Consider the following 27,796-nt stretch of genomic DNA (forward strand, 5'->3'; position numbering starts at 1 on the left):
AAGGGCTAATGAATGATTAAAGGAGCACTACCCAAAAATATTAGGAAGCTTGTATTTTATTCAGTTTCTTTGTAAACAACAATGTCCAATATAGGCCCCGGAGGGCCTGGTCCCTGCGTTATTTTCAGGATAGGCACCCAAGATAGAGGCATATGCAATTAATTTATATGGAACTCTTTAGTACAGAGTCAGTTGTTGCACTTAAAATCAGAGTTGGATCAGTTAACAACTAGCCTGGGGAAGGTCTGTCGAGTGTCCTTTTAGGTAAGGGCAACTCCTCCCAGTAGTCACCGTGCCCTCCTGCACAGGATAATATATGCAAGAGTTAACCTCTCCTTTAGACGGCTACTGCTCGATGGGAAAACCCACACACAAGGGGGGGAAATAACTCCAGCGACAATCTTAGTAAATCTGGATTGATTTAAATTTTTTTTTTTTAAAACATCAAACTCCTCTTGTGGTCAGGAAGGAGAAAAGAACCAACAAGGAGAAGAGGTAGATATAAGCAAAGATATGCAAAGAAAATTATCCTGAGTTTATTCACTGCGCCATGCCATGCTGCACCCAGAAACGCCTGCTGACACTGCTCGCACACCACACAACACAACACCACCCACGCACGCACCACACCAGCGACAAGCCACAGGAAACTCTCTGGGTGACCACAACTGATGCGGTGGAGCATCGCTAAACGCGATGGAGTTCCCTGTCTGACTGAACAGGGGATAAAGCAACGTACTTAATTGAGTTGTTGGTGCTGTCTACCACACGAATGTGAAAGGATCCTACCCTTCTGGACCTAGTCTATGGACCACAGTGCATCAGTGTGCACAAATAATAAAAAATACTAGTGCATGCACTCAGCTATATTTATTTATTTACATGTAGCTTCCTTTAGTCTGACTAGGGTGTCAGAGCACTTTGGAGAGCTCAACATACTGTAGAGTTGAGTACTAAGAGAAAGAAGAGTATATGCATCCTTTTACGTGTTTCAAAAGTACAGCTGGAGGACACATCTAAGTTAAGAGAAAACAGATGTACATAGAGTTGCACTGGGCAGAGAGTATAACAGTCGCAAATATAACTGACATACCAAGGCTTTTTGTAATTTTTTTGTAATTGATCGATAATACGGAGTGTGTTGAAAAATGACTTCTCCAACAAGGACAAAGTCATCTAACGCATTTGGCTAGTTGAAAGAAGAAAAAAAGATCCTGCGCAAAAACATATTTATCAAGAGAAAATCAAATAATATTATGGTACACCAGTCAAAATATGATCTATTTTTCACATACAAAAGAAGGGGTGTACATGAGTAGATGACGTGTGGGTGATGGAGTTCTCTGTGATTTTATACGTGGTTTTAACAATTAAAACAAGGAGGCACGTCTGGGGAGTGGTGTGCGATGTGCAAGCGCTGTAAGGGTGCCCGCGAGCCATGCGCTTAATGAGCCATGACGAGAGAGGAAAGCCAGATGGCGCCTGTGCGCGTAACCGTGCGCGTAACCGCACACTTTAGGCCACACAAAAAGTGTGTGGTCAGCTTTTTGAAGACCACTTACTAAAAGTCTCACCAGGGCAGCCCATGAGCTGGCTCAGGCGAGACCTAAAAAGGGGGCTCTTGCAATGCAGTCTTATTTGATTACAAACCCCACCCTTCTTTCAGAGCATTGGGTCAGTAGAGCTGCTCTAGAGCCTAAGAACCAGGTCAGCAGAGCTGCTCTAGAGCCAGAGAACCAGGTCAGCAGAACTGCTGAACAGCCAGAGAAACCAGGTCAGTAGAGCTGCTTTAGAGCCAGAAAACCAGGTCAGCAGAACTGCTTTAGAGCCAGAGACCCAGGTCAGCAGAGCTGCTTTAGAGCCATAGAACCAGGTCAGCAGAGCTGCTTTAGAGCCAGCTAACCAGGTCAGCAGAGCTGCTCTATAGCGTAAGAACCAGGTCAGCAGAGCTGCTCTAGAGGGAAAGAACCAGGTCAGCAGATCTGCTTTAGAGCCAGAGAACCAGGTCAGCAGAGCTACTCTAGAGCCAGATAACCAGGTCATGAGAACTGCTGTAGAGCCAGAGAAACCAGGCCAGCAGCTGCTTTAGAGCCAGAAAACCAGGTCAGCAGAACTGCTCTAGAGCCAGAGAACCAGGCCAGCAGAGCTGCTCTAGAGCCAGAGAACCAGGTCAGCAGTGCTGCTGTAGAGCCAGAGAAACCAGGTCAGCAGAGCTGCTTTAGAGGGAGAGAACCAGGTCAGCAGAGTTGCTTTAGAGCCAGAGAACCAGGTCAGCAGAGCTGCTTTAGAGTCAGAAAACCAGGTCAGCAGAGCTGCTCTAGAGCCAGACAACCAGGTCAGCAGAGCTGCTTTAGAGGCTGGAAGGGCAGTTTTGAAGGGGAGGGAGTAGCCCCTACGGACACGTTGTAGAACCCACTTGTCCGATGTGATGGTGCGCCAGTGGTGGAGGTGATGGCAAATCCTGCCACCCACTGGAGTCTGCTGGGCCTGAAACACCGGACTAGGATGGTTTGGAGACAGTAGCTGCAGGGGGGGGGTAGCGCACTGACCCGCAAGCTGGGCCTGTGACACTCCTCTGCGGGTCCCACGTCTGCGGCTGCGTTGAGAACGTTGCTGCGCAGGCCTGTGGCTCTGAAACGAACGTGCTTGGGCGCCCCTTCCTTGGCCATGAAAGGAGCGAAAAGCAGTAGCAGAAGGAATGCGTGTGACCGAACTTGGCTGAAGCTCATGAGTCCTTAAAACGTTCCCACACGCAATCTGCTTCATCGCCGAACAGGCGAGTGCCATCAAAGGGCATGTCCATCAACGTGTTCTGGACATTCCCAGAAAAGCCAGTCATCCTCAGCCAGGCGCGACGGCGTAGAGCCACTGTCGTTGAAATCGCCCTGCCCAGCGAGTCAGCAGTGTCAAGACCACAACGGATGATGAACTTGGCTGTGTCTCTCCCCTCAGCAATCGCTTGGGAAAATATTGTCCAAGCCTCCACTGGACACTGAGCCAGTACTTGTGCAACCGTATCGCACACAGAATGGGAATAACAGCCCAAGAGACATGAGGTGTTCACAGACCCGCAGGCATGAACTGGCGAAGGAAAAATCTTCTTCCCAAACTGCTCCAGTTTCTTGGATTCCCTGGCCAGAGGTACGTTAGGGAACGTGCTTGGGGACGCAGAGGCTTGGACAACCAAGCTCTCAGGATGAGGTGTTGAGAGAGGAAAACGGGGTCGCCCGGGGCCGGGCGAGGGAGTCAGACCACGTTCTTGTCCACAGGAGCCCCTGTGTTGGGCCTGGACCAGGTGACCAAAAGAACGTCTGAGAGTGCATTGTTAAAGGGCAGCAGCGGCTCCGTAGAAGCAGAAGCTTGCCGAAGCACTTCTGTCAGGACGTTAGTCTTGACTGCCATAGTACAGAGTTCGAGATGGAGAGCCTCGGCTGCCCTACGCAACACCGTAGAATATAATCCAACCCTCCTCCGTAGCCACGGTAGAAGGTGACCGTGCGCCAGGTTCCGGAGCATAATCCTGCTCACCTGTATCCCCCGGATCCTCATCCCAGTCCGGGTCTAACTCGCATTGGGCTGCAAGAGGGTCCTCAGACCCCTCCCAGTCCTCCCCATCCTCCATAGCCTGTGGAACAGGAGGAACATACGGAGGCAGGTGGACAAAGGGAAAGACATTTCCAAACGGCGTCAGAATCGGCATCAGTCGATACCCTTCCTGCACCTGTCCCACGCCGGATATCGATCCGGGGACAGCGTTGGCTGGGTCTGCAGCTGGCGTCGGCACCGGCGATGCCGGTGGAGGTCTAACAGGGCCAACTGGTATGTACGGGGACCCCCAGCCGGGCCTGCGGGGCCCGAAGGCGCACCGGCGGGGCTGGACGGTCCGTAGACGTGTGCCATGGCTGACAGGAACTCCTGCAGCTGGGCCTGGAAAGGGTGGGTAGGCCATCGGCAAAAGCGTAGGCTCCGCCGGAGCCGCAGGGGCGACGCCACCTGCACCCTTAGCCGCATCGCACGACCGGCAAGGGGAAGGCGAAGAGCGACGACTCTTCTTCGCCTTCTTGTGCTTCGCCTTACCTCACTCCGAGTCCGAAGACTTCGAATGATGGTTATGTTATGTTATGTTACGTTATGTTAAGTCCACTTGTAGCGCGCGCGGATACTCAAGAGTGTCCCGGCGCGATGCCTGGGAGGTACAAGAGGAGATTAGCAAACAAAAAGGTGAGTCTTAAGTTTCTTTTTGAAAATGACAGGGTTCTGGATAGACCGCAGGGAGAGGGGGAGGGCATTCCAGGCTGCACTGGCCTTCACCGTAAGGGAACTGCCACCCATCCTCTGAAGCCTAATGTGAGGTACCTGGGCAAGACATTGGGTCGCAGAACGAAGAGCACGAACCAGGAAGTAAAAAGAAAACCGCTTCTGAAGATAAAGGGGACCAAGGCCATGAAGGGCACGGTGGGACACCACTAGAGATTTAAACCGGACCCTCTCAGCAACAGGAAGCCAGTGAAGGAAGCGTAATTGAGAAGACACACTGTTCCTTGCCGAAATGCCCAAAAGCAATCTAGCGGCCGTATTCTGAACTACCTGAAGTTTTTTAAGCAGATAACCAGGGGACCCAACAAGGTGATGGCTCCGGGGCCGGTCCCTCGACCTCCCTTGGGACCAGGACCTGGAACGGCGTGGAACCGTCTCCCAGGCCTCCAGCCACTTTCGGGACCGGTTCCCGCAAAGTTTTCGGAGCCATGGCCCGGCAGTGGGGGCACGACTCAGAGTTGTGGTCGCGCCGCAGGCAGTAGAGACATTCACAGTGCGGATCCGTCACCGACATCGTGCGGGGACAGGCGCGCAGGACTTAAAACCGGGCATCCCTATGCACTTGTAGATTGATATATACTTGAAAACAGTGACAAACAGTCCCCAAAAACGTAGTCAAAAAATTTATCGGGTACCGCTTTCTTCGGATCTGCGCTTGCTGGCGCAGAAAAATAAAAAAGAACCGACATCAGCTCGCGTGGGCAAGACCAAGTGGCTCCAGCGACGCCATTTCGGCGACTGTGATACCAGCGAAGTACGCGGAGACAAACGACGCACAGGGGTACTGCTGACGAAAAAACGTTCCGGATCCAGTCTGACGCCTGGGGATATTCTAAGGTGAGGATTCTATCACTAACGTGTATCTTTCAGATATAAAAAGTAAGACGAAAAATAGTAAAAAAGCAAAAATTTTTAAAAAAAGTAGGAAAACAAACTGACTGAAGGAAAAAGTTACTTACCTTCAGTAATAATGTATCTGTAAGAGAGATGTTAGTTATAGATTACTTACCTTCGAATTACCCCAGCGAGTTGGTGGGTGGCGTATATCAACTCCGTGTCTGTTGGCGGCGTCGTGGTCGGCAGGATGACGTTGCAGTGCCTACATAGACACCACCCCTGCGAGCTGACGTCAGTTCTTACACGACTTTCCACACCAGAAGCACAGAGCCATGAAAGGCAATGACCACTGGTACACCACAACTAGGGCCCTGCAAGGGGGTCCCTATCCCTAGAAATCAGTTTGCGGGGAGGGTCGGTGGGGCTGTAAGGAATCTATAACTAACATATCTCATACCGATACATAGTTCCCAAAGGTAAGTAACCTGTTCATCTGAAAGAGACAATTAGTTACATATTCCTTACCTAGAATAGATACCCCAGCAATTCCATTCCCGAAGGAGGTACTGCGAACTAAGTTCTTACCAGAAAATCCTGGAGGACAGAACGGGTAAAATTGCCGTCCCACCGAACTTGGTTGCCCAGGCCCATGTGGCCGACTAGCAGATGTCAAGAAGAGGAACATCACGTGCCAATACAGTGGTTGCTGCTGTAGCCCTAGTGGAATGAGCATGCAGAACCACTGGAGGTTCCATTTTCGCTAAAGTGAAACAGATTTTAATACAAAGGACAACCCATCAAGAAATGGTACGTTTTTTAACAGCCCAACCTTTCTTGGGACCTACATAGCCAACAAAGAGTTGAACACACCCGGAAATCTTTTGTGCGGTCAAAGTAGAAGGGCAGTACACGTTTAGTGTCCAGACAGTGGAGTCTCTCCTCCTCCTTGGAAGGGTGCGGAGTTGGGAAAAAGGTGGGCAAAGTGATTTTTTGACCTATGTGAAATGGTGTAACCACTTTAGGAAGGAACAAGGGTCTTGAACGAAACACCACTTTATCCGAATGCACAGAGAAGAAAGGGGGCTTGGAAGATAGAGCCTGAAGCTCACTCACCCTGCGAGCATTAGTGATGGCAACAAGAAAGGCAGTTTTCAGGGTGAGAAGCCTGAGAGGACAGTTGTGAAGGGGCTCGAAGGGAGCACACATAAGATAGGTAAGAACAAGATTCAAGTCCCACTGGGGCATTATGAAAGGAGATGGAGCAAAGAGATGAGTAATGCACTTAAAGAATCTATTTACAATTGGGGACTTGAATAAAGAGAGCTGATCTCGTAGCAGAAGGAAAGCAGAAATAGCTGCAAGATAGCCTTTAAGAGTGCCCAGAGCAGAGCCCTGCGGGGCCAAAGAAAGTATGTACAAGAGAACCTCAGAATAAGGGGCAGACGGGGATCCACAGCCTTTGCTGGGCACCACTCCACAAACTTGTTCCATCTACAGGTGTTACACTGTTTTAGTGGAGGAACACCTGTCTGCAAAGATGACATTACAGACTTCAGGTGGAAGGTCAAAGCTGTCAACTGTCGCCGCTCAATCTCCACACAAGGAGGTGGAGGCTGGACAAGTTCAGGTGAAGGACCGTCATCTGTTGCTGCAACAGAAGATCCTCCCAGAAGGGCAGCCTGATCAGAGGATCGATGGCCATGCTCAGCAGCTCAGGGTACCAGACTCTCCATGTCCAGTCCGGAGCCACAAAAATGACTTGGGCCAGGTCGCGCTTGATCTTCATCACTCGGGGCAGACGTGGTACAGGTGGAAAGGCGTACAGGAGGCCGCAGTTTCACTCGTGAGGAAAAGCGCCGCCGAGTGAATGCCTCTTGGAAACGCCAAACCGCACAACTGCTGAAATTGCGCATTCCCTTTGGTGGTGAGCAGATCTAGCCAAGGCTCTCCCCACTGCTGAAAGAGACCTTGCACTACCTCAAAGTGAAGACGCCATTCGTAATCTACCAGGCATCGAAGGCTGTTTGTCCACCTTGGCATTCAGAGAACCTTCCAGGTGTTGAACCACCAGGGTCATGGCCTGATGTTCCAGCCATGTACAGAGGCGAACATCCCCTTGACATAGGGACCATGACCCCACCCCGCCCTGTTTGGTGCAGGCAGTGGTGTGGTCTGTCAACACCTACACCACTTTCTCTTTGAGGGAGGGGAGGAATGCTTTCAGTGCCACGCGAACTGCCCAGAGCCCCAACAGGTTGATATGGAGCCCAGACTCCGCCGGAGACCAGACGCCTCTGATCTCTGCCTCTCCCAAATGGCTGCCCCATCCCAGGAGTGACGCGTCAGTCACCACTGTTGAGGATCTACATCTGACCCAAGCTGGGTTTTTTAACCACCACTGCAGTTGCTGAGAAGTCCCCTCCAAGATCTGGACGTAGTTTGAAAGATTCCCCTGGTGCTGCGCCCACTGGAACTTCAGGTCCTACTTCAGAGCGCACATATGCCATCTGGCATGATCCACCAGCAGGATGCAGGAAGCCATGAAGCCCACCAGCCTCAGGGTCAGTCTCACCGAAATCCGGGATAGACGCTGAAACATCGGTATAAGACTAGCTGCTCAAGAGGATAGGTCCGAAACTGCTCTGCGTCCAGAACAGCTCCGATGAAGGAGAGTGTCTGAGATGGAGGCAGGTGTGACTTTGACATATTTATAGTGAACCCCAGCAAGTTCAGGAGGTCCGCCATAGTCTGGAGGTGGGAGACGACAGCCTGGGGTGAGCCTCCCTTCAACAGCCAGTCGTCGAGATATTGGAAGACAGGAACCCCTGATCTGCGCAGATGAGCTGCGACCAACGCCATCACTTTCGTGGACACCCGAGGCGCACTGGTAAGGCCAAAGTAGAGCACAGTGAACTGAAAATACTTGTGGCCTACCGTGAACCGTAGATTGTGTCTGTGAGCTGGCAGGACAGGAATACGGAAATAGGCGTCCTGCAAGTCCAACGCCACCATCCAGCCTCTAGGGTCGAGGGCAGATAGGACCTGAGCCAACGTGAGCATTTTTAACTTTTCCTTCCGGTGGAAATAGTTGAGGTCCCTGAGGTCTAGAATAGAACGCAAGCCTTTGTCCTTCTTGAGCAACTGAAAGTAGCGGGAATAGCGACCACACCCTTCTTGTGGTGCAGGGACCCTCTCGATAGCTCCCTTGGCAAAGAGAGCTGAGACTTCCTGGTGGAGGAGCAACTAATGATCCTCTGACATGCGATCGAAAGACGGTGGATGGAGGGAGGGGTAGTCTCGAAGGGGAGGGAGCAGCCCCTTTGGACTATTTGCAAAACCCAACTGTCCGACGTGGTGGATTGCCAGAGGGGAAGGTGATCGCGAATCCTGCCACCCACTAGCCGTTGATGGGCCTGAAAGGCTGGACTACGAGGATTAGGAGGCGGCGGCAGGGGGAAAAGGGTGGACTAGCCTGCCTGCTGGCTCCCAGTCCTGCAAGGTCGCTGGGTCCCACGTCCGTGGCCATACAGAGGCTGGGCAGCTTGCGTGAATCTGTGGCTGGACTGGGCCAGCCGTGCCTGGACGCCCCTTTCATAGTCACGAAAGGGGCGAAATGCTGACTGGAGTGTGAGGGAAGGCGCAGCAAATGAGTCGGTGGTATCCAGTCCACATCTAATAGTGCATCTGGCTGTGTCTCTCCCATCGGCCACTGCCTGGGAGAGAACGGCCCGGGCACTGTGGCAGCACCTGTGCGACCGTATCCCAGATGGTGTGGGAGTATCGGCACAAGAGGCACGCGACATTCATGGACTGCAGCCCCAAGCTGGAAGAGGAGAAAAGGTGCTTCCCAAGGTGATCCAACTTCTTGGATTCCCTATCCGGAGAAGCAGAAGGGATTACGTTCTTTGAAGAAGGGGCTTGGACCACCAAGCTCTCGGGGAAACGGTGCTGGGTGAGGAAAACTGGGTCGTACGGTGTTGGGTAAGGGAAAACTGGGTCGTATGGGGTCGGGCGATGGCGGGCAATCGTCCTTCCCACAGGAGCCACTATCATGGGCTTGGACCAAATGCCCAGGAGGACGTCAGTGAAGGCTTCGTTGAAGGGCAAAAGGGGTTTCAGTGGAGGTTGCCGCAGGCTGAAGCACCTATGTAAGGAGGTTAGTTTTGACTGCCACTGAAGGGACCTCCAGGCCCAAGGTCTTGGCTGCCCTTCGCACCCTCCCTGCTCCATAGCCACAGTAGGGGGAGAAAGCATGACAAGGTCTGGAGAAGCGTCCAGACCACTGGTGTCACCCAGGTCCACACTCCAGTTCGGTTCTCCTTGCTAGTCTGCTAAAGAATCCAGCGACTCCTCCCAGTCTTCATCACCACCTCATGGGCAGTAAGGAACATCAGGGATAAACAGGGGAACTAAAGTACCCTCCAGTGTCGTATCAGATGTCAAACGACATTGGTCAGGTTCTGGGTCCATCTCGGGGATGAGGATGGGGACGGCGTAGGCCGGGGGCACGGCCAGCACTGGGGGCGTTGTCGCTGGAATTAGCGCCGGGGAAGGTAGAGTAAAATTGACCAGCGTCGATCTGGATCCAGGCCCAGAACCACAGGGGTCCTCCGGCATCAAAGGCCCAGGGCCCCTGACCGGCTCTGTGGGGTCCGAAAGCAAGCCGGCAGAGTTGGGCTGCCCAAAAACGAGGTAGAGGGCCTCGTAAACTTTACAAAGTTGGGCAGGGGACGCTTCGGCTCCCAGAAACGGGGGGGGGGGGGGGGCGGTGCTGAGTTGTCCCTGAAGTATGCACCAGAGACAGAGCCTTTAGAGCAACGACGCTCCAGGTCCTGTGTCGTGTCAGCTGACCGACAGGGAGAAGGCGAAGAACACCGCTGCTTCTTCGCCGCCTTCTTCTTCTTGGACTTACCAGAAGAACTCGAGGACTTCGAGTGCAATGAGGTGTTGCGGCTCCACAACCGGGCTCGAAAGAGACCAGGAACGACAAGGAGCCAACCACCGGGACTCCAATAGCTTTCGGGACCACTCCCGCAAATATTTTGGATTCATGGCCTGTCAATTGGAGCACGACTTCAGGTCATGGTCGTACTCCAGACACCAAAGACACACAAGGTGAGGATCCACCACAGACATCAGCTTTTGACAGGAGTTGCAAAGCTTGAACCAGGTACGGCGTTGGGGCATTGCTAGCGCACCAGGAGTCAAACACTCGAAAAAAAAAATCGAAAAAGGGTACTCACAAATTGACTAAGGGGTACCACTCTCCTGATCTGCGCTAGGCTGGCGTGGAAAAAGAAAGAACTTACGTCAGACACCGCAACGTCATCCCGGCGACCACAACGACGGACGCAGAGTCGACCGACGCCACTCACTGACATGCAGGTGTGCTGCTATGAAAAAATTCTCCGGATACAGTCTGATGCCTATGGGTAAGGGTAATTCTAAGGTAAGGAATCTATAACTGTCTCTTTCAGATCAAATATGCTATTACGACAAACAGCTACATCTAAAAAAGATTGCAATAGTGTGTCTACTATGTCAATGGCAGCTGCAGCATGGTGACAAGTATTTAATACATGTTTGGCCCCTTAAGTATGTGAACATGGCAGTAGCAACTGCCGAAACGCGTTACATCATACAATATGATCTGGAAAATAAATGTATTGAAATTGAAACCTAGCGATGTCAATACCGGTTTCTGCATGTGAGCAGGAATTGGAAGCCTGTAATGTGAGTGAGTTGGTATCGACTGAACCGATACATCCTCGTTCTGGTGCAAAGCGAACTCCAGCAGTTGGCAGAAAAGTTGTTGCTGCACAATGCCGCAGAGCCCCCCCCCCCCCCCCCCACGCAGGAAGTGATGCAAGTCTTGAAAGTGCAGAGGAGTGCAGCGATCAGCTGCCGGAGTGTCGTATGACACCCAGAAGGCAAGGAGGCGATTCCTCGGTACCTATAAGCACTTAATAGAGGTACACTGGGAGAGGATGCCGTTAGAGAACTACGGCGGAACTGGGATTTCATGAGTAAAGCAGCATGGAAAGGATCTGTTGCAAAACATTTTTATCTGGTTAAAGGAACGTGAAGAGGCTGCAAAGTTAATGTTTGACCAAAACAGAACCACAACTGATGATGCACGGTCAAGGCCTTTGAGTACAGCAAATCCAGAAGTGGAACTGAACGCCAACCTATGGAGGTTGGAAAAACTTGAGTAGGAACGAGATCTCAAAATGGTGGGAGTGCAAGTCCCAAGGGGTCTGCGGGTACTAATAGTTCAACGTATAAAAACCCAGACCCAGAAATGTTACAGGAGTGGGCCAACAACAGTGCAGAATCATCAAAAACAAAACAAATGAAGGTCAAATATGCCAAACAAGATCGTGAAAAAGTATTGGAGGAAATTTAAAAACTGCAACAAGAACTTAGTCAGCACACAAATCGGGAAGAGATTCAAAATTTGAGAAAAAAAGGGATGGAGATCAAGATGAAAAAGTATGAACAAGTTATAAACGATCGCAAGGCGGTGACATTTTTCAGAGATAAAATAGATTATCAAAGCGGGAGGATATATTCATTTGCGCGTAGGTTCAATAATCTACGAAGGTAGCAGCTCTCAGACACTAAGTCAAGTAAACCAAACTAGACTGGTGACAACAGAAACCAGCTCAGAGTTGATTGAGCTTTGAGGTGGAAACTGACCCAGGTGAGAGGTCCTCAGGAAGTGGGACGAATCTGACTGAACCACCCAAAACTGCGCTAAGTGCCTGACTTTAAGGAAAGCCCATGGGGCAATATGGGTCGATTTGATCTAAATAACAGTTGCATTAAGTAAGATTATACATGTTGTTTATTATTATGATTATTCATACACGAGCAAGAATCCTGCTAAAATGTGCTTAACTTGAAGGAAATATTGCTTATGGTAGTCTTGATTCATGGTTGACTTAAATACTGTATTTACTGCATTTTAACACAAACCGGCACCCACTAAGACTCACGAAGACTCACTGCTGGAGTCAAAACAGGGTGAATCCATTCACTAGTGATATTTCGATTAAGCACATTATCACTGGCAACTGAGAACCCTCAGTCATTACCACTAAACAGTGGTATCTCAAATATATACAGACAGGTTATCTCAACCAATCGCATAAGAACAGGAGTGCAGAAGGGACAAGTATCAACAGACGAGTGAGTTACATGTGTTTCTATTAGGCGTGCATTTTTCCTTTCAGATAGGGTGCTGCACCAAGGACATGCAGCTCTCATGTCAAAAGAAACATTTCTCAACAGTTCCTTTGTGTGTTTAAGACCCACCTTTCCTTGCATTGAGTATTTATTATTAAGCACACATTACAACAACCAAGCTTCTGAGAAAGGACTTTGACAACTAGAATTACTACTTTATAAAAACTCAGCTCGAACCTGCACCACAAGCTAGATTACCAAAGATCATGAACAACAACTAAAATAAACGTGTAAGCAGACATTCCATTCAATGCTTCACCTACTTGTTAATTGTTCAGAGGATAGCCTTTCTATCACATTTGGACTATAGAAACACACAAAAGCTGTCAAGTTCATTCTCAGCCCATTCTTTTGTTTGTATCAGTATTGGCTAACATGCTTTAATGTGGAGGTACAAGTTCTCATGAGGTTAGATATGAATAACAAATTAAGTAACCTACTTTCACCACTGAGGTCAACAGAGATGATGGCTCTTGGAAACTGATATGCAGTATTTTTCACTGTAAACATATTTTTCAGCGGCAAAGAATTTCCATATGACTGATTCAGCGGGGTAGGGCATCTTTCCAGTACATTCAAGGGATTTCCATCACAGTCTGTATGTTCTGTAATACAACAAATAAACAAAAAGCAATTTTTTTTGTCAAATGACAAAAAAATTACATTTAGCTGGACTTTTAAAACTTGAAAATCAAATCAGCAGGGCATGCCCCCACTGTCCGCAGTGTATAAAATAAATATTCCACCTTTACAGATAAATGGATTATCTTTAAAGTTGAGGTTTCACCTCGTCTGTGTTTAATTAAACAAGGTATCATTCAGTTTGTCTGGTGGTTATCTACCTTGTCCCATTTGTGTGCTTATTAAAACTGAAAGAACAAACCAATCGAAACGACTCACAGCAGAGGCCTTGAGGATCACTTGTGAATCTATGAACCCCTTCCACGCTCATGAGGAGCTGGGCTCGTCATGAGGTAGCCTCCTCGCACGCTCATGACGAGCCCAGCTCGTCACGTAACATGCGATTTAAAAAAACTCAGCGTACGGGCGGAATTCCGCCCGCACGCATGCGGTTAAATAAATTAAAAAAAGACATCAATGCTGGAGAAGGAAAAGCTACTTACTTGCAATACTAGTTCCTCACCATGAGTATTCCAATCTGAATTATCTGTTCATTTCTTCCACTTCATGAGGAAGATTCTGAACACATTTCATCCTTTATGTCCGCTGATTAGGCTAACAACATCACTTTGTAAGGGCGTTTCTACATCATTCGATGTCTTACTATCTTTGTTCTGAAGAATAAATGTCTTTTCCCTCGTTTTTCACCTCGATACTACTTTTAACCAATATGCCAAAGGGCCAGTTATCCATCCTCGTCAGAAAAGTGAGACGACCCAGAGTGAATATCATCCCCATCTGGATATTTGTGCAACAGGTGCAGAAAAGAAGAACGTGAACGACTTAGAACACAGGCAACATGCTGGCGGCGGACCTGAATTTCCCAGTCCTAAGAAGACTATGCTTCAGCTATTCACCTGAGGATTCAGACTCCGATCAGGTTGGGGTGATTTATCACTGTAGGAAGCTGGGTTTCTGTTGCAGTACACCCCCCAAACCCCGAATTCTTAGACATTGTAAGTGCAGTAAGGCCATTAAAAGTATATGGTGCTGGAAGTTTGTCATTACGAACTCCACAGTACCATAATGGCCAACCGGTGCAGGCCCCTTTCCTGTCTACCCTCCTTTTAGGCCGAAAGACAGGTGGGAAAAATTATCACAGCCCAGAAGGTGTGCTCACCTCTGCCAACCCCACCACTCAGATAGGGGAGGTGAGGTGAAGCCAACTCTTCAGTGCCCAGGATTAGAGATGGTACTCACACCCCATGTGGGGGAGAGCACACCAAGGCTGTAGTCACCCCATGGTTAGTAGCCCATCGGCTACTGACCTCGAGACCCCTAGCCCCCCTAAATACAGTATTAAGGGGCAGCCCTGAACCAAGTAGACAGATTTCAGCAACCTACGAAGAAGGACAAAAGAAGAAGCCCAGCAGAGGAGCCTGCAGAGAACAACTGACCTGGCCCTAGCCATACCAGCCCATCTGCAGTTTCCAGAGATCCTGTGCCAGAAGTCGGCCTGTCCTGTAGTCCGCGACCTCCAAAACCCTGGGAGGTCTGACTGCCTTCAACAAAAATCAGATCTCCTGTCAACAGCAGCTCTGTTCAAAAGAAACAGCCAAGAAAGACTCAGAGCCTGTCGAGGACAAAGAAACCGGACCCCTGGATCCACCACTGCACCCAACGCCTATGCCAGAGTCCGAGTGGCCCACCGGTCCCAGCGAGGTCCCCCAGCGCTCCAGAGTCCAGGTCCACCGTGAGTTGACCCCTCCAGGACTCCCCAACATCACCTGCAGCCTCTGCACGGACCCAACTGCAAGTGGCCATGTAAGGCCCTGCGCCCAGCACCCTGGAGAAAAGAACCTGAGGTGCACATACGTACCGAGCCCTCAAACTTACCTGTCCAGCTGTTGGTTTCTCCCGGAAGTCTTCCTGTGCTGAGCCTGCAGCTAAAAACCAAAACCGAGAATCCCCATTGAAAACAACAGGGCACCCAACGCCAAAACAGCACCCTGCACCCAGTCGCCGCTGCGGGTGCACCTAGTGCGCTAACTCAGATCCCCCTTTGCCCTGAGCCTAACACTAGGAGCTTTGCTTATACAACCTTTGGGCTGCTCATGAGCAGCCTGCAACCGAAGGCCCCCAATCCCCCAATGGATAACATTGGGCCTCAGCACTCTGCACCCGGAGGCCCTAGTGCTTGAATTGTATGACAATCTGAAAAACTACACCCGTACAAAATTGATTTTACTTACCTTTTCTCTAGGGAATGTCCCAGTGTGATAGCTAGGCATATCACACCGAGTAGAAAAAGTAACTTAAAAGTAATTAGAAAATTAACTGAAAAATAATCTGAAAAGTATGTGTCAATTGCATTTGAACCTGCATTCAATTGTAAAACACTGCATATGATTGTGTAAAGCATTTATTTCACATACCTGTGGTTCTAGGAATAAAATAACTAATATTTTTAAGCAAACAAAATTGGTCTGAGTTCAGTTTGAGTCTGACATTATTTGCTGATTGAGTAGGTACAATAAATGCTGAACACTACCCTCTGATAAAGACTTACTGCGTGCCCACACTATCACAAATAGAGAGTATGGTGCTATCTGCTTTTACCTCTGCCTACCTTTGGGGTTCCACTGGAGGACTCTGTGTACACTAAACCTCATTTTGGTATAGTATATACAGAGCCAGCTTCCTACAATCACCAGTTTCTGTAAAGTCAGGATCATCTAGGATTTATGCTACTGTTGTGCCTTCCACAAGCACTCTAATAGAACAGCAACAAAAATCTCTTCTGCAGACCACGAAGCCTAAAGTCAGCACCTCAGTTACTTTTGAAATAATACATCTAAAATCTCCAGCTCACCCTAGTGCACCTGTAGTTCTTAGGCTCCCAGAGCCTATGATGGGACACTTTCCAATATCATTTTCTCAAACAAGCTCTCAAAGTCTGCAAGGAAAATGCTACTTAACCCCATAAGCATCAGTTCGTAGCATTTAGTGTTGTAGATTTACATGATCTGCATACTCCTGCCATCCAGTGTTGGGCACAGACGTTTGCAACTTGTCATTCTTCTAATGAGTCTTTTGAATCACAAGATATAACGATGCAGCTATTAGTTGGAATGCGCATGGGCACAAACTTCATTGTCAGATCTTTTCCAGCATAGAGGCTGAGAGTAAGGAGGGCAAATGAGATAGGAAAGTTGGGTGACTGTGAAAGAAATTATACACAAAGAATGAAGGTATGTAAGTGAAGTGAAGGAATGCACATCTGCAACACACAAAAGGTTCCCAGGAGCGGGATGGGCGCATGTGAATCTACAGCACCACACCCAACAAACAGATGCTTACGCAGTAACATTCTGTTTGTAAGATGAGTGGCTGAAGGGTCAGCATAGATTGTAAAGAAGTGTTGCCCCTAAGAAGTGGTTAGACAGTGAATCTTGAAGAATGTGTGGGGAGTGGATCATGCAGCTGTCTTACAAATGTCAGCTATAGATATATTTCCAAGGTGGCCCTGGTGGCTCATGTTTGTCTGTGTGGAATGCGGCCTGGGTGAGGCAGGCAAGCTTCTGTTAGCTTTAATATAACCAGTTTGGATACATTTGACAATTTATCAGGCTATGACCGGTTTTGAGAGAATGTACTCTTTGCGAGGTTCAGTAAAAGCAAAGAAAAGCTGCTGGGTTTTGCGTAAGGGCATGGTCCTGTCCATGTAGTACGAGGGCATACTTGACATCAAGGATGTGAAGGGCCCTCTCGGTCATGGAGTCTGGCTGAGGGAAATAAACTGAGAGCTCAATGGTCCCATTGAGATGGAAGGGGGATACACCTTGGGAAGTAACTTATGGTTGGTTCTGAGGGCAAACCTGTTGTTTTAAACATGAAAGAAAGGCTCTTCAAAGGTGAGGGACTGCGGCTTGCTAAGAAGCATTAAGGAAGTAATAGGGAGAAGGAAACCAGCTTTCCAAAAGAGGAATTGTAAAAGAATTGAATATAGAGGTTCAACGGCAGGGCCCATGAATCTGGTAAGGACGTTAAGAATCCAGACAGGAAGACGGGGTACCATGGATAGGATAACCTGTTTGAGTCCTTCCATGAAAGTTTTGATGGAAGGGAATTTGAATAAAGAAGAGTGTTCCCTGTTCTGCACGTAGGCTGCAACAGCAGCCAAGTGAAGGCATATGGAAGTCTAAGCTAGACCAGACTTTTGCAAGTGGAGAAAGTAGCAGATAATATCTCAATCTGCTGGTTCAAGAGGGCCCAGCCAGATGTTTGGAAATGCAGTAATGGACAAGCCTTTTCAATTTGACAGCTTAACACACTCCTTTCAGGATAGACATGCACTCTTGGGGGAGACTGAGATAGCCAAATTCTAGGACCTCAGGAGCCAAATGTCTAGGTGGAGCTGCCTGGGGTCTGAGTGCCTGACTGAGCCTTGCTTCTGCATGAGAAGGTCTGGCCTATTGGGGAGTTTCTCGTGGAGCACTATTGACATCTCGAGGAGGGTCGAGATCCAGAGTTGTGTGGCTAACACGGGCCTTTTGGGAGGGGGTGAATATAAAAACCTGGGGGTCTGTGTCGCCCAGCAGATCAATATCATAATTGTCCCACGGATCATCCCTGGGCGCAGAGTCATAGGGTGCATCACCAGATTCAACTTGATACAGTGGTTTACTCATTCCATAAAAAGAGAGTGGTGACCCTGCTGCGGAAGCTGCAGGAGGTGTGACATAAGTGGTGGAGGAAGTTATGGCAAAGGAGGAGGAGGATAAACAGGAGGAGGCTTGTGCCTCTATTGAATATGCTACTTACCAGTATGCATCTGTTCTTGGCATGTAGGGCTGCTAACATTCATATCTTAGCATTAGATCGCCGCCTAGTGTTGGGCTCGGATGATTGCACATTGTTGTCCTGGAAGAGTCTTCGAAGTATCCTGAGATAGGTGGCTCCTCCCCTGGACTACAGTGCGCATGGGCATCGGCTCCATCCCCAGATTGTTTTTCGCCATTGTGGCAGGAGATGGAGTGAAAGTGTAAAGGATGTCCATGCTAATGAATAAATACAATAGTATATCCGCAGCTGCGACAGGCACCGGGGAGGAGGGCGGGCGATATGAATGTTAGCAGCCCTACATGCCAAGAACAGATGCATACTGGTAAGTAGCATATTCAGTTCGAGGCATGTGGGCTGCTAAATTCATATCTTAGCATAGAATACATAGCAGTCCCTCCATCAGCGGCGGTTGCCCGTGCCAGCTGCAGAAACCTGAAAAAGTGTCTTGAGAACAGCCTGTCCTACAGCTGCTTGCTGCTTGGAATGCACATCAACACAGTAGTGTTTTGTGAAGGTATGTGGTGTGACCCACGTGGCTGCTCTGCAAATATCCTCTAAAGGAATGTTCCCTAGGAAAGCCATGGATGCCCCCAGTTTGCGTGTGGAGTGCGCTCTGGGGGGTATTGTTAAAGTGCGCTTGGCTTTCTGATAACATATCTGGATGCACTTAACAATCCACCTGGCTATCCCTGCTTTAGAAATTGGGTTGCCTTTGTGTTGTGGTGCGAAGGCAACAAAGAGTTGTTTTGTCTTTCTAAAGGGTTGTGTTCTGTCTATGTAGTACATCAACGCCCTCCGTACATCTAAGGTATGGAGCATTCTTTCCGCCACCGTTTGCGGGTTTTGAAAGAATGCTGGCAAGTCAATAGTTTGATTAAGATGAAACTGTGACACCACCTTAGGAAGGAATTTAGGGTTAGTGCGTAGCACCACCCTATTTGGGTGAATTTGAATGAACGGCTCTTGTATGGTGAGCGCTTGCAGCTCACTGACACGCCTCAGAGACGTAATAGCTATCAGAAAGGCCACTTTCCACGTAAGGAATTGGAGCTCACACGAGTGCAGTGGCTCAAATGGTGGCCCCATCAGTCTGGTGAGAACGACGTTGAGGTTCCACACCGGAGCTGGTGGAGTTCTTGGGGGAATGACTCTCTTCAGACCTTCAAGGAAGGCTTTAATGGCGGGCACCCTGAAGACAGAGAGGTGCTGCCTGTTCTGAAGATAAGCCGCTATGGCTGAGAGATGTATCCTAATGGAAGTGTACGCCAGATTGCACTTGTAGAGATGTAACAGATAACAGATGATGTTGGGAATAGATGCATCTAGCGGGTTGATGTCATTGGACGTACAGTAGATGACAAAACGCTTCCACTTAGCAGCATAGCATGCTCTAGTAGTAGGTTTCCTCGCCTCCTTGATGATACTCATGCATTCTGGAGGTAGGTTAAGGTATCCAAACTCTAGGACTTCAGGAGCCAGATCGCCAGGTTGAGCTGTCGTGGATCTGGATGCTGAATGTCTCCATGGTTCTGCGTCAAAAGACTGGGTGTGAGGCGCAGTCTTTGATGCGGCACCACCGAGAGTTCGAGGAACGTGGTGTACCAAGCTTGGCGCGCCCACGTTGGAGCAACCAGGACGAGAGTCATGGAGTGCTGCCTTAGCTTTCTTGCGACCAGCGGTATTAGAGGGGCTGGCGGAAAAGCGTATGCAAATTTGCCTGACCAGTTCATCCATATCGCATTCCCCTGCGACTGTGGGTGAGGGAACCTGGCGGCAAAGAGTCGGCATTTTGCGTTCTCCTTTGTCGCGAACAGGTCTATCTCCGGATGACCCCACTTTTGGAAGAACGGGTGGAGAACAGAAGGGTGTATCTCCCACTCGTGCATCTGGTGGCTGTATCTGCTGAGCAGATCCGCCATCTGATTGTCCTTGCCCGGGAGGTGTTCTGCCATGAGGAAGATGTTCCTCTGAATGGCCCACTTCCACATGCTCTGAGCCAGATGAGACAGCTGTGGCGAGTGGGTGCCTCCCTGCTTTTGAATGTAGTACATCGCGGTCATGTTGTCCGTCCGGACTAGCACGACCTTGTTGCTCAGATGTACAATGAAGGACTTGAGCGCCATGAAGATTGCCATCAGTTCCAGATAGTTGATGTGCATCTTCTGTTGCTGCGTCGTCCATAGTCCCTGCACTGTGTAAGTGAGCACATGAGCTCCCCATCCCTGGAGAGATGCGTCCGTTGTCAGGATAATCTGCGGCACAGGCTCTTGGAACAGTCGGCCCTTGCAAAGGTTGTGTGGAGTCCACCAATGCAGAGAGTCGTATGCCCGACTGGTAACCAACACTAGGTCTGTCAATTGCCCACGAGCCTGTGTCCACTGATTCGCTAAGCACTCCTGGAGCGGGCGCATATGCAACCGTGCGTGAGGGACTATGAAGATGCAGGAGGCCATCATGCCTATCAACTGCATGAACACTCTCGCTGGCAGGGAGTGTTGTGGTCTGAATCGTTGGATCAGCGACTGAATGCTGTCGATTCTGACTTGGTTTGGCTGAGCCATGGCTGTCAGGGTGTTGATCGTAGCACCCAGGAACTGCCGGACATGTGCCGGCTGGAGATGCGATTTTGGGTAGTTCAGGGAGAAACCCAGATCGTGAAGCAGGCGAATTGTAGTCGACATGTCTGCGGCGCACTGTTGCTCCGACTTGGCTTGTACGAGCCAGTCGTCTAGGTAGGGGTAGACATGGATATTCTGCCTCCTGAGGTGCGCCGCCACTGTCGCTAGACACTTGGTGAACACCCTCGGGGCTGTTGTGACTCCGAAGGGTAGGACTTTGAACTGGTAGTGCCTGCCTTGAATAGTGAACCTGAGATATTTCCTGTGTGACGGGTGTAGTGGAATATGGAAATAAGCATCCTTGAGATCTAAGGTTGCCAAGAAGTCTCCCTGGTTTAGCAAGGGAAGAATCTGCTGCAGTGTAAGCATGTGGAAATGTTCCGATAGTATGTACAGGTTGAGGGGACGTAGATCGAGAATGGGCCTGAGAGAACCGTCCTTCTTTGGAATAAGGAAGTACAGGGAATATACCCCTGTGCCTTCCTCCCCCACCGGCACGAGCTCGATTGCGCCTTTTTGCAGCATTGCCACTACTTCCTGCTGCAATAAGTGCAAGTGCTCTGCGGACATAGGCCTTTGCCTTGGTGGGATGTTGGGTGGAGTGGACTTCAACTCTAGGCAATAACCATACTGAACTAATTGTCGCACCCACCTGTCTGTGGTGATGTTTCTCCAGACGGGCAGGAACTGCTGCAGTCTCCCCCCGACAGGTGTTAGGTGGTCGGGGGGCAGTGACAGAGAGTCACTGTTTGCTCGGAGTAGAGGTGCGGGAGCTGTTGTTTCCTCTGCCGCGACCTCTGTTGCTGTTGTTCCTATAACCTCCCTTGGTCTGCTTAGTGAACGAGGCTTGCGCCCCACCTTTGGAGAACTGGGATTGTTGACCCATCTGTCCTCTGGTGACTCCACGTGCACCTGAGCGACGAAAATTGCCGCCACGAAACTGTTGGGACTGCAGAGCCCCCATAGATTTAGCAGTTTCCGTGTCCTTCTTTATCTTCTCTAAGGTGGTGTCAACATCCGGACCAAACAGACTATCAGGATTGACCGGCTGATTCAGAATTGTCGTCTGAATATCCTGCTTGAACCCTGAGATGCGGAGCCAGGCTTGTCTTCTCAGCATAACGCTAGTGTTGATAGCCCTAGCAGCTGTGTCCGCAGCGTCAAGTGCACACTTGATGGCTGCGTTTGATATTAGCTTCCCTTCCTCAATAAGCATCTTGGTGCCTTCTTGGAACTGTGGGGGCAGGTGTTGTATAATTTGTTCTAGGGTGTCGTAGTGCGCCCTATCATAACGCGCCAGGAGCGCCTGTGTATTTGCGATGCGCCAAAAGTTTGCCGCCTGTGCAGCCACTCTTTTGCCTCCTGCCTCAAGCACTTTGGACTCCTTGTCCGGGGGAGGAGCTTCACCCGTTGTCTGGGAGTTGGCACGTTTCCTGGCATTGGCAACCACAAGAGAGTCCAGTGGCAACTGTCCCCGGATGTAGACGGGGTCCGCAGGAGCAGGCCTGTACTTCTTTTCAATGCGAGGGTTGACCACTCTAGCCCTCGTAGGCTCCTTAAAAATGTCTCCAGCATGTTTGAGAACACCTTTCAGCATAGGAAGTGTTTTTACTGTCCTCTCAGATATGGCAAAGGTGTCAAAAAGGAAGTCTTCCTCAACCGGGTCGGCATGCATGTCCACATCATGATTGGCCGCCGCCCGTTCAATTAGTGCATGAAATCCTGCTGAGTCCTCAGTCGGGGATGCACGTGCATTAAAGGTCTGCGGGTCTTGGCCCGCCCCCTGGGTGTTTTGGTCACCAGAGTCGTCGTATGAATCCGGTTGTACATCAGGGTCATCGATGGGGAAATTGTACTGTTCATCCTCATCATCTTCCTCACCCACAGAGTGTTCTGGGGAGGGAGTAGGGCTCCGTCTTGGAGGAGGCTGAATCGGCTCCGTGAGGCCTACGGCGTCAAGGGGCACCCTCTTCTTCTTCAACGGGATGACGTAGGGGTCCACCGGCTCCGAAGTGATCTTCCGTTTATAGAGGGTCAGCTTGCCGGTGGCAGCATCGATGAAATGCTCTGAATCGTCCACCGATTCGAGTACACGACGTGGAAGAGGGTCTGGCAGTGAGGAAACCTGCTTCGGAGCCGATTTCGTCGAAAACGCTTTCGGCGCCTCCTTAGGTGGCAAGAGAAAAAGGAGTTTCCCCGAAGGCTTAGCCGGAGCGTCCTTTTGCGGCTGCGGTGATGGCATCGGAGCCGATGGAGCAAGGGCCTTCTCCCTGATTCTCTGCAGTGACTCCGCAATAGGGGACGGTACACTGCCAGTTGGTTTTGTCGCCGACAAGGATGCTTTGAGCGGTCCCTCGGATCCGACGCCCTCGCGGGCCTTGTGCGGTTTGGGCGCGGAAACCTTCTTCGGGTCCTCCGAATCTTGAGGCCGGGGCGCCGACTTCTTGGGCGTAGCCTCTTTGGAGCCGACCTTGGCGGGCTTGGACGGCGCCGGAGCCGTTGATCCGAGCCGACTATCTTTCTTGGGGGCCCCTTCATCGGGCGTCGGCTTCGATTTCGGAGCGTCGGAATCGACCGACTTCCTCGGCTTCTGCGGACCGGAGGTCGACGGAGCCGACGGGGTGACGGGCACCGACTTCTTCACAGGCACGGCAGCCATCTTAGGAACACTCGAGTCCTTTGGTTTCAGTTTCGATTTCGGGTCGGCCATTTTAGGTGTTGACGACCCCGACGGTTTCAGTTTCGGTTTCGAAACATCGTGCCCAGCAAGTGAGTCCGAAGCCGGGCCTGAAGGCGGGGCTGTGGCTTGCGGCAACGGGTCCAGGGTAAGGCCGACAGGCGATCCCGTGTCCCGGTCGTCCTCGAAACTTTCGGGGCAGAGCTCGTCCGCAGAGCTGTCCGCCGCGGCCCCATAAATTTCATCGTCGTCTCCTACCTCTTCGACGTACTCGAGGACCGGACCCGCGACTCCGTCGTCGTCACCCGGATCCGCCTCGACCTCCGACTGTGAGGGGGAGATTTGTAGAAGGTGACCCTGGACCTCTTCTTCCGGGTCGCCGAAGATGTTCTCCGGATCCGGGGCCGCTTGCCTAGCTTCCAAGCGCACCGCGCGCCGAAGCTTGAGAGTTTTCTTGGAGCGGAACTGTGCACAGGCCTTGCACTTGCCGTCGTCGTGGTCCGGTGAAAGGCACTTGTTACACACAGGGTGTAGATCGATGTGTGGGTACTTAGACCCACAGAGCGGGCAGTACTTGAACGGGCTCCGCTCCATGTCCGTAAAGGCTTGCTGTCGTGTCGCGATGAGAAGGCCTCAAAGTTTAGAAAGCGAAGAAAACTCCGCTTATTCCGGCTTCAAGAGACGGAAGACTCGAGACCGAGCGCAGACAATACCGACGCAAGAAAATCGAGGCCTTTTGGCCGGTAAAAGATAGTTTTACTTGGTTCCGACAGTAAGACGTCGAAACCACATCCGAACCCAATGGCGGAAAAAAACAATCTGGGGATGGAGCCGATGCCCATGCGCACTGTAGTCCAGGGGAGGAGCCACCTATCTCAGGATACTTCGAAGACTCTTCCAGGACAACAATGTGCAATCATCCGAGCCCAACACTAGGCGGCGATCTAATGCTAAGATATGAATGTTAGCAGCCCTACATGCCAAGAACAGATGCATACTGGTAAGTAGCATATTCAATAGAGGCACAAGCCTCCTCCTGTTTATCCTCCTCCTCCTTTGCCATAACTGCTTGTGCTTTGGAGAAGTAAGAGGTTCAAAAGCAATTGGCTCCTCAGAAATCAATTTTCCCTTCCTTACAGGAGTCGCCTGTGCATTTGGTGGCAGCTTGATGGCGATTATGCCAGTCTGTTGGTGGAAAAAAAGGAAAATGCTACTTACCAGTATGCATCTGTTCTTGGCATGTAGGGCTGCTGACATTCATGTCTTAGCATAGATCGCCGCCTAGTGTTGGGTCCGGATGATTACACCTTGTTGTCCTGGAAGAGTCTTCGAAGTATAACGAGATAGGTGACTCCTCCCCTGGACTACAGTGCGCATGGGCATCTTCTCCATCCTTAGATTGTTTTCGCCATTGTGGCAAAGATGGAGTATAGTAAAGTAAGAGATGGCCATGCAAAAGAGAATCCTGCAGCTGCGACAGGCACCGGGGAGGAGGGTGGGCGATATGAATGTCAGCAGCCCTACATGCCAAGAACAGATGCATACTGGTAAGTAGCATTTTCCGTTCGAGGCATGTGGGCTGCTGAATTCATATCTTAGCATAGACTGTATAGCAGTATCTCCTCTAGCAGTTGTCACCTGTACCAGCTGCAGCAGTCTGAAAAAGAGTTTTAAGGACAGCTTGGCCTACAGCAGCGTGCTGCTTTGTTTGCACGTCTACACAAAAGTGTTTAGTGAAAGTGTGTATGGTAGACCATGTAGCTGCCCATCATATGTCTTCAAGAGGAATATTCCCTGGGAAAGCCATGGATGCCCCCATTTTACGCGTGGAGTGTGCTTTTGGGGGAACTGTTAGAGTGCGTTTAGCTTTTTGATAGCATATTTGAATGCATTTAACTATCCACCTGGCTATTCCTGATTTTGAGATGGGATTACCTTTATGTTGTGGGGAAAAAGCAATAAACAGTTGCTTTGTTTTCCTAAATGATTTAGTCCTGTCAACATAATATAGCAGAGCTTTTTTTTGCATCTAGTGTGTGTAGGGCTCTTTCAGCCACTGGCTGTGGGTTTTGGAAGAAAACTGGCAATTCGATGGATTGATTGATATGGAAAGTGGATATGCCTTTTGGCATAAACTTAGGGTTAGTCCGAAGTACTACCTTATTTGCATGTATTTGCATGAAAGGTTCTTGAATGGTTAGTGCCTGTAGCTCACTCACTCGCCTGAGGGAGGTAATGGCAATGAAGAATGCCACCTTCCATGTTAGAAATTGTAATTCACATGAATGGAGTGGTTCGAAAGGAGGTCCCATAAGTCTGGTAAGTACTATATTTAAGTTCCAGACTGTTGAAGGCGGGTGCTTTGGAGGGATTATCCTTTTAAGACCTTCCATAAAAGCTTTGATTGGGGGTACTCTAAACAGGGACAGGTGTTGTCTGTTCTGGAGGTATGCTGCTATGGCAGCAAGATGTAGCCTTATGGAAGAGTATGCTAGATTGCATCTTTGAAGATGCAAGAGGTAACAGATAATGTTTTGGATGGAAGCATCTAATGGATTGCTTTGGTTATTGCAATAAATTACAAATCTTTTCCATTTAGCTGCATAGCATTTCATTTTGAAGGTTTTATATAGCGCGAACAAGACCCTTGCAGGTATCAGAGCGCTTTACAGGTGTATATATAGGAAACAAACAGTTCAATGGCTCTAGTAGTTGGCCGTCTTGCCTCCTTGATAATGTTCATGCAATCAGGAGGCAAGTTAAGGTATCCGAACTCTAAGACTTCAGGAGCCAGATCGCTAGGTTCATCTGATTGGGATCTGGGTGCCTGATTTCTCCATGGTTCTGAGTTGAAAGATGGGGCGAGAGGCGCAGTCTTTGGTGGGGAACTACTGAGAGTTCTAGGAACGTTGTGTACCATGGCTGTCTTGTCCATGTGGGAGAAACCAGGATCATTGTGAGCGACTGCTGGCGTAGCTTGCGTGCCACCAGCGGAATCAGTGGGGCTGGTGGAAAAGCGTACGCAAATCTGCCCGACTAGTTCATCCATATCGCATTGCCCTGTGACAACGGATGTGGGAACCTGGTGGCAAAGTACTGGCATTTTGAGTTTTCGTTTGTGGCAAACAGATCTATTTCTGGATGCCCCCATTCTTGGAAGAAAGGTTGGAGAACTTGAGGGTGAATCTCCCATTCGTGTAGCTGTTGGCTGTGTCTGCTTAACAGATCTGCTATTTGATTGTCTTTCCCTGGCAGGTGTTCTGCTAGTAGAAACATGTTTTTGAGAATTGCCCACCTCCATATGCTTTGTACTAGGGGACACAGCTGTGGAGAGTGTGTCCCTCCTTGTTTCGGGATGTAATACATGGCTGTCATGTTGTCTGTCCGGATCAACACAGCCTTGTTGTACAAGTATTTCTGGAATGCTTTTAGTGCCAGAAATATTGCTAGCAACTCTAAGTGGTTGATATGCAGTGTCTTTTGTTTGATTGTCCAGAACCCTTAGACTGTGTAATGAAGTAAGTGGGCTCCCCAACCTGTCAGTGATGCGTCCGCTGTTAGTACTACTTGTGGAACCGGCTCTTGGAACAGTCGCCCCTTGGAAAGGTTTTGTGGGTTCCTCCACTGCAGAGAGTTGTAAGCGCGACTGTCTACCAACACTAGGTATTTTAGTTGTGCTTGAGCTTGGTTCCACTGCCGTGCTAGGCATTGTTGCAATGGACGCATTTGAAGTCGGGAATGAGGGACAATGAATATGCAGCTGGCAAAGAGTGTTGTAGCTGAAACTTTTGAATGAGAGTCTGCATGTTGGCTATCCTGGCTGGATTTGGATATGCCTTTGCTACTGAGGTATCTATTGTAGCCCCCAGATATTGCTGTATGTGGGAGGGCTGTAGATGTGATTTTGGGTAATTTATGGAAAAACCCAGACTGTGCAGCAGCTGGAGTGTCTGAAACGTATGGCTTGCACACTGCGCATACGAGTTGGCCTTTATGAGGCAATCGTTGAGGTATGGAAACACGTGGATGTGTTGCCTTCTGAGGTGTGCTGCTACTACCGCTAAGACATTTTGTGAAAACTCTGGGGGCTGTAGTCACCCCGAAGGGGAGAACTTTGAATTGATAATGTTGACCTTCTATTGTGAACCTGAGGTATTTCCTGTGAGCTGGATGTATAGGTATGTGAAAATATGCATCTTTGAGGTCTAATGTAGCAAGGAAGTCGCCTTGCTGGAGTAACGGGAGTACCTGTTGTAGAGTAATCATATGGAAATGCTCTGAGAGTATGTATTGATTTAGCGGTCTGAGGTCTAGTATGGGTCTGAGGGATCCATCCTTTTTGGGAATTAGGAAGTATAGAGAGTATACCCCTGTTCCTTGGTGTTGAAAAGGGACTGGTTCTATTGCTCCCTTTTGTAGCATGGACGCGACTTCTTGTTGTAACAATGTGATGTTTTCTTTGGACATAGGACGGTGTTTGGGTGGTATGTTGGGAGGAGTAGGAGTGAGTTCCAAGCAATAACCATACTGGATAATTTGTCTCACCCACCTGTCTGTGGTAATGGAGTTCCAGACTGGTAGGAATTGTTTGATTCTGCCTCCGACTGGTGTTGGATGGTCTGGAGGGAGTGTG

General features: G+C 49.7%; 1 protein-coding gene across 4 annotated transcripts in view; it reads right to left on the reverse strand.

Moving 5' to 3' along the window:
* Positions 1 to 27,796, reverse strand: part of PHF20L1 (PHD finger protein 20 like 1) — an 813,558-nt gene that overhangs the window by 307,567 nt on the left and 478,195 nt on the right. For all 4 annotated transcript variants that reach the window (XM_078686744.1, XM_078686740.1, XM_078686743.1 and 1 more), the window contains one exon: positions 12,843 to 13,007. In XM_078686744.1, coding sequence (XP_078542870.1) covers positions 12,843 to 13,007 — 165 coding nt within the window. The remainder of the gene's footprint in view (positions 1 to 12,842; positions 13,008 to 27,796) is intronic.

The sequence above is a fragment of the Lissotriton helveticus genome, chromosome 4_1, assembly GCF_964261635.1.
Source record: "Lissotriton helveticus chromosome 4_1, aLisHel1.1, whole genome shotgun sequence".
In the NCBI taxonomy this organism is placed as follows: domain Eukaryota; kingdom Metazoa; phylum Chordata; class Amphibia; order Caudata; family Salamandridae; genus Lissotriton; species Lissotriton helveticus.